Source organism: Mercurialis annua, linkage group LG3 (assembly GCF_937616625.2).
Source record: "Mercurialis annua linkage group LG3, ddMerAnnu1.2, whole genome shotgun sequence".
Lineage (NCBI taxonomy): Eukaryota > Viridiplantae > Streptophyta > Magnoliopsida > Malpighiales > Euphorbiaceae > Mercurialis > Mercurialis annua.
Window position 1 is genome coordinate 53,280,072 of NC_065572.1, and position 7,136 is coordinate 53,287,207.

Consider the following 7,136-nt stretch of genomic DNA (forward strand, 5'->3'; position numbering starts at 1 on the left):
TACCTTCATTTGTTTCTTTATTGTTTAATTAAATAATTTTTTTTTTCAAATGAGACTTGCCGAATCATTACTAAAAGACTATCGAAACGTCGGTACCCGATAATTAGCAAGCAACGATGGCCTTTTCTTACAATCAAAATTTGAAATAAACAATATAAATTGATATAAACGGTGAGAACTTGGACGAAGCTAAAGAATTTGCTGCTCAATCCGCTTTTCAATCTCTAAAACAACATTACTGTCTTGAAATATGTGATTTCAACATGCCAATGTTGGTTGAGCTGAGGGCTCAGTTCGAAAGGATGATTGAAGCATACAAAGTTAGTAAAATTAATTATGGGGAGCATCTCATCAATTTGACAAAAAACACCTCATCAAGTACAAAAACCTTAAGAAGCGGGTTAAGACACTTGGAAAATCTCTACTAGAAATTAATAGTATTGCAGGAAAAGTAATGTTTAAGAAAAAGCATCTTTAATTGTGGTCTATTTGTTTTTGGGTACACGAGTCTGTTTTTTTTACACAATAGCATATATCTACCTTATCTTTATGGATATTGGTGGTGGTTGTAAATATTTAGTTTATTAAGTGTAGGAATGTTGTGAAATGTGTATATAAACTTTTGATGTAATATACGATTTCTACTTAAGTTGTATTGTAAATATTTTAATGAAGAAAATTTTAATATCATTACTATTTCAGTTGCCGAGTTTATTATTATGTGTTATATTCATTTATTTTATATCTATTACATTTATATCGTTGAATATTATGTTAATCATTTATGAAAAAAATATTGAACTAATTTTCACTTCCTTCATACAACCCTTTATTTGTCTAACAACAACCTTTTCTTAATGTTTAGATTAAGCCTATTGAATTCAAAGATTTTATTGTGTATGTTGTGTAAATTGCAACTTTTTTCTTCTAGCTCACCTATACTTCTTTGAACTGGACATGTAATGGTATTATTTATGGAATAATTATAAAGATAACAACTGATATAAAATTTGTTATTAACTTGGTATAAAAATACAAATGACAATGAACATGTTTCCAGATAGTTTTCTTTGTCTCATGACCTAATTGCTTTTATGTTTCATCCTGAATTGTTAAATTCACATTATTATTATTCACTTCATGAGCATTATTATAGTGTTAATATGTGTATGAAGTTAAATTGTAATCTAGATGATACCTTTTAAATAATATGTCTCAAAAGAGAATATGTTATTATTAATTTGGTCATGAACGTATAAAAAAATGTGTTTTCAGCTAATTTTATAAGTTTTATAAATTAATTAAGGTTTTTATTTTGATGTCAAATTATTAAGTTCCATATCATTATTTGTAAAATAATTTTTTATTGAACTAAATACAATTTTGCTATTTGCTAATTATTGATGGAGTCTGCCTTCTAATCTGGTGTGTAAACCTGTAAAACAGGATAGAAGCCAACCGGACGGTGGTTGTTCAATTAACTCTGATACTAAAGTCAATTTAGGCTTTGAGTAGCGATTAACTCTCCGGTATAAAACAGTGGTTGTTCGATTAACCCCATACTTCAAAATCATGTATCGGCAATGTTTTTAAATTCTCGAGTCCGAGAATCATTACTCTGATAACAACTTTGTCACGACCCGATTTCCACCCGGAACCGAGCCGAGACAGGCGCTAGGGAATGGGAGTGGTTGCTCCAAAACCCGTAGCAAGCCTAAAAACCTTTATAAATTTTTCGCGTTTTAAAACATAAAAAGGATTGCAACCTTATTGCATAAATACTTTTAACACTTTTATTAAAAACGCGGTCGCAATTTAAGATCATATATTACCTATAATCTGTTTTCATTAAACATCATTAAAACCTTTCTCTCGTTTGACGAAAACACGTTTCATAAAACGGGTTCTTAAAGCCCTGATTGTATTTTAAGAAACCAGAGCGCAAACATCATCTCTTATGACATACTTGCTCTATTTCCAACACAATCCTAAAATGCTCAAATCATGAAACCAGTGTATCTTTCAAATAATTGGTCAAAGCATTTTATATAACACGCAACTTTCAATCATATACATATACAGTAGTTCAAATCAGAGTATATCAAAATAAGTTTGAACTGCTGTAAGTAGAAAGACAGACTTCCCAGTACCCAATTACTTGCAGCTCTAGAGGTATGGTTGACATTGACTTTCGAAATTATTATAGAAGTCCGACCTCGTACTTGATTACATGAAAGGTAAACATTGAGGAGGGTTAGAAATATAAATATTTCTGAGTGAGTCTACAATTTTACAATTGAATATTCAAATAGCAAATACATAAAACATTTATATATGTAAAATATTATCAATCAATTGATCCAGATGAAACCCTACATGGCAGACTATTGTATGGGTATCAACCTACACAACATGGGCCTTATACCGTGAACTGAATCACTGCCGTCTAAGCCGGGTGTCTAGACCGTAACCGTGAAACCGCCATCACAGTATTGCCTGTGACCATAACCGTTACTGCCGTCTCAGACTGTTAAGTCAGGGTCACTAGCTGATAGGAGTAAAATACTCTTATTTACTTGAGTTGTTCTATGTACTTTTATGCCATATTCCATGTGTTTTGAGATGATTTGAGTACCTTATTACGTGCTTCACGTTTTCAGGGCATTCGAGTGTTTTTAGAGCAGTTTTGGCTAAGGGAAGCGGAAGAATCGTTAAGGAAGCAAAGAAGCGGAATCTTCGAGAAGCTAGAAGCTTGTCTCGATCGAGACAGACACTAGAGGAAGTGTCTCGATCGAGACAAGGCCAAGAATCCAGGCAGTAGCTTTTGGAGAAGCTTGTCTCGATCGAGACACACTTCTTTAATGAATTTCTCGATCGAGACAAGGGTAAATGATGGGCTAAGATTTTGAATTTTGAAGAATCAAGATTTAGGCCCAATTCCTTACGAAGAGTTGTAGTTCTATCATCCAAAGCAACTTACCAACAAAGCTAAAGGACCCAGGGAGTTTCACTATCCCTTGCACAATTGGAAATATGAATGCTATAAATTGCTTGTATGATCTTTGTGCAAGTATTAATTTGATGCCCTTGTTTCTTTTTAGGTCCTTGTTTGGTGAGCAACCGGTGAAGCATACCTCGATGGTTTTACAACTAGCCGATCACTCTCTCAAGAAGACGTATGGGATAGTAGAAGATGTGCTTGTTAAAGTGGATAAATTCTTTCTGGTGGATTTTGTGATCTTGGACTATGCGGTGGATAAAGAGTGTCCTATAATCCTTGGTCGCCCATTCATGAATACCGGGCGTGCTCTTATTGACGTGCATGCCGGAAAGCTTATCTTGAGAATTGATGAGGAAAAAGTGGTGTTTGACATGAAGACAGTGATGCGGAATACCATCGAGGAGGAAGAGTGTATGAGAGTTGATTTGGTGGATGATCTTGTGGAGGATCAATTGGAGGAGAATGTGGAAGCCATCAACCGGGGAATGCTACAAAATTTGGAGGATTTTGACCGTTGTAAGGGGTGTCTCGATCGAGACAGACGAGTGTCTCGATCGAGACACATGTAGCAGAAAAGCTACTACCTCAAAAAATGGCATAGTCTCGGTCGAGCTAGAGGTGTCTCGATCGAGACAAGACAAAATCAAACCTTGTCTCGATTTGGACCCCTCTGTCTCAAAAGAGACAAGCTCTAATGGGGAAATTGCTTAGTTTTCTCAAGTTTCAAGGGTTGTCTTCCATTTTGATGACCTTGATGATGAGTACTCCGAGGAAGATGAGCCAAAGCCGGAAATCTTGATAAAAGAAAGGAGAGTTACACCTCCATCTTCCGAGGTGCCACCAATTGTTGAAATGAAACCGTTACCACCTCATCTCCGATATGCATTTGTAGGGGAAAACAAAACGCTTCCTATCATCATCTCCAACAGGCTATCGGAGGCTCAAGAGAAGAGGGTTGTACAAGTGGTACAAAGTCATATATTAGCCATGGGATGGCAAATTTCTGACATCCGAGGGATAAGCCCTCAAGTTGTGATGCACAAGTTTCATCTCGAAGATGAGTCAAAGAAGTCAACTCAAAAGCAAAGGAGATTGAATCCGAATATGAAAGAAGTGGTGCACAAGGAGATAGTCAAGCTATTAGACGCCGGGATCATCTATCCTATCTCGGATAGCGGATGGGTGAGCCCGATTCAATGTGTGCCCAAGAAGGGAGGAATGACGGTTGTGGAAAATGACAAGGGGGAACAAATCTCTACAAAAACGGTGACCGAATGGCGAGTATGTATCGACTACCGCAAGCTAAAGGCGGAAACTAGAAAAGATCACTTTCCACTACCGTTCATCGATTAAATGCTAGAAAGAGTGGCAGGTCACAAGTACTATTGTTTCCTCGACGGTTACTCCGGTTACAACCAAATTTTGATCTTTCCGGATGACCAAGAGAAGACGACCTTCACATGCCCCTACGGTATCTTTGCCTAACGGCGGATGCCCTTCGGTTTATGCAATGCACCCGCTACCTTTCAACGGTACATGACCTTGATCCTCAATGACATGGTGGAAGATATAATCCTGGTATTTATGGATGACTTTTTTGTTTTTGGTGATTCTTTTGACAGGTGTTTGGCGAATCTCGAGCGTGTGTTAAAGCGATGTGAGGACACCAACTTGGTGCTTAATTAGGAGAAGTGTCACTTCATGGTCGAAGAAGGTATTATGCTTGGGCACAATATTTCAGAAGCGGGTATTGAGGTAGATAGAGCGAAGACGAAGGTAATCTAGAAGTTGGTTGCTCCGGTCACGGTGAAGGGAGTCCGGGCATTCTTGCGCCATGTGGGCTTCTATCGCCGATTCATTAAAGATTTCTCATCTATCGCAAGGCCATTGACGAATCTCTTAGTGAAAGATGCCCCATTTGAGTTCACAAAGGAGTGTTGTGAGGCATTCGGGAAATTGAAGGAAACACTTGTGACCGCTCCCATTATTTCATCTCCGGATTGGAGTTTGCCATTTGAGCTCATGTGCGACGCTAGTGACAAAGCTCTAGGGTGTGTGTTGGGGAAACGTAAGGAGAAACGAGTCCATGTGATTTATTACGCTAGTAGAACTTTGGCGGGGGCTCAATTGAACTACACCATCACGGAAAAGGAGATGCTCGCCGTGATTTTTGCTCTTGACAAGTTTCGATCTTATCTTCTTGGGGCCAAGACTATTGTTTTTACTGACCACGCGGCATTGAGGCATCTCTTTGCCAAGCAAGATGTCAAGCCTTGCCTAATCCGGTGGATCCTTTTGATGCAAGAGTTTGACATCGAGATGCGGGACAAGAAGGGAGCGGAGAATGTGGTTACGGACCACCTATCAAGGCTTGAGAACCTGGAAGCAATCCTAACCGGAAAGGAAATTAATGAGCCATTCCCGGATGAAATGTTGATGGTGATCTCGAAAGTTGAAACACCTTGGTATGCAGACATAGCAAATTACCTATCTTCGAATGTCATGCCTCCAGATTTATCCCATCATCAAAAGAAGAAATTTTTGAGTGATGTGAAACGGTTTTTGTGGGATCAGCCCTACTTATTCAAGATATGTGGAGATGGGATGATTCAGAGTTGCGTACCATTGAAAGAAATGATGCCAATTTTGAGCCATTGTCATGAAGCGGATTATGCCGGGCATTATGGGGCATCAAGAACCGCCACGAGAGTGCTTGAGAGCGGTTTCTTTTGGCCAACACTATTTCGTGATGCCAAGGACTTTGTGGGGGCATTGTGATCATTGTCAAAGGGTTGGTAACATTTCAAAACGGGATGAGATGCCATTGACCTCCATTCAAGAAGTGGGGATATTTGATGTTTGGGGCATTGACTTTATGGGTCCATTCCTGGTTTCTTTCAGGAACATGTATATTTTGGTGGGAGTTGACTATGTTTCTAAGTGGGTAGAAGCGGAGGTGTTACCCTCTAATGACGCCAAGGTGGTTTTGAAGTTCCTCAAGCGTTTAATGAACCAATTTGGGACTCCTAAAATCATCATTAGTGATGGGGGGATCACATTTTTGCAACCGGCAATTTGAAGCGTTTATGAAGAAATATAATGTGTATCACCGAGTTGCCACTCCCTATCACCCTCAAACAAGTGGCCAAGTGGAGGTATCCAATCGGGAATTGAAGCGGATTTTGGAAAAAACGGTGAATGGGACACGCAAGGATTGATCTCTCAAGTTGGATGACGCCTTGTGGGGATATCGCACGGCGTTCAAGACGCCACTTGGTATGTCTCCTTATCGAATTGTGTACGGGAAAGGGTGCACCTACCGGTGGAACTAGAGCGCAAGGCCTATTAGGCCATCAAAAAGTTGAATTATGATTTCAAGGCGGCGGGTGAGAAACGCATGTTACAACTTAATGAATTGGATGGATTCTGATTCAATACTTATGAGAATGCCAAGCTCTATAAGGAGAAAACAAAAAGATGACATGATGCTCACATCTCACCCAAGACTTTTGAGGTAGGAGCCTTTGTGTTGCTTTATAATTCAAGGTTGAGATTGTTCCCGGGAAAATTGAAATCCCGATGGAGTGGACCTTTCAAGATCCGGCATGTAGCGGATCATAGAGCTTTGGAATTGGAGAACCAAAAGGGGAAAACGTTTAGGTCAACGGACACTGTTACAAGCCCTACCTGGGACCTTTGACGGATCAAATAGGCAAAAAGGTCTACCTCGCCCCCCTCTTAAGTTTCATGAGAAAGAACGGTCGAGCTTTCGACTTGAAACAAGCGCACTCGGGTGGCAATCCCGAGAGGTTCGATTTTTAATCCTTGTGTTTTGACTTGTTTTTAGTTAGTTAATTTCAGTATTTTAGTTGTTATTTTTGAAGTTTTGTTGTTCGATCTTATGCCGGATGTGTTATTTGTGTTGTGTAGGAAAAAGCAAGAAAAAATTCGTTTTCCCCTTTTTAAGCTTGTCTCGATCGAGACATTCATTACAAGAAATGTCTCGATTGAGACAAGAGGAGAAAAGTTAGGTGTCTTGATCAAGACAATCATTAAAGAGGGAGATTGAATTTGGTTCAAATACAAGCACATGGATAGATGAGGTGGCACGATCTTGGCCATTCTTGAGAAACAC

The 7,136-nt window shown here is 39.1% G+C and overlaps 1 protein-coding gene across 1 annotated transcript; it reads left to right on the top strand.

Annotated features, from left to right (window-relative positions):
- Window positions 1–263: 263 nt before the first annotated feature.
- LOC126672635 (uncharacterized) lies at window positions 264–5,779 on the top strand. Its single transcript, XM_050366587.1, has 6 exons — window positions 264–378; window positions 2,661–2,814; window positions 3,102–3,517; window positions 3,723–4,278; window positions 4,624–4,675; window positions 4,814–5,779. The coding sequence occupies exons 1-6, from the start codon at window positions 264–266 to the stop codon at window positions 5,777–5,779; spliced, it is 2,259 nt and encodes a 752-aa protein (XP_050222544.1).
- The last annotated feature ends 1,357 nt before the right edge of the window (window positions 5,780–7,136 follow it).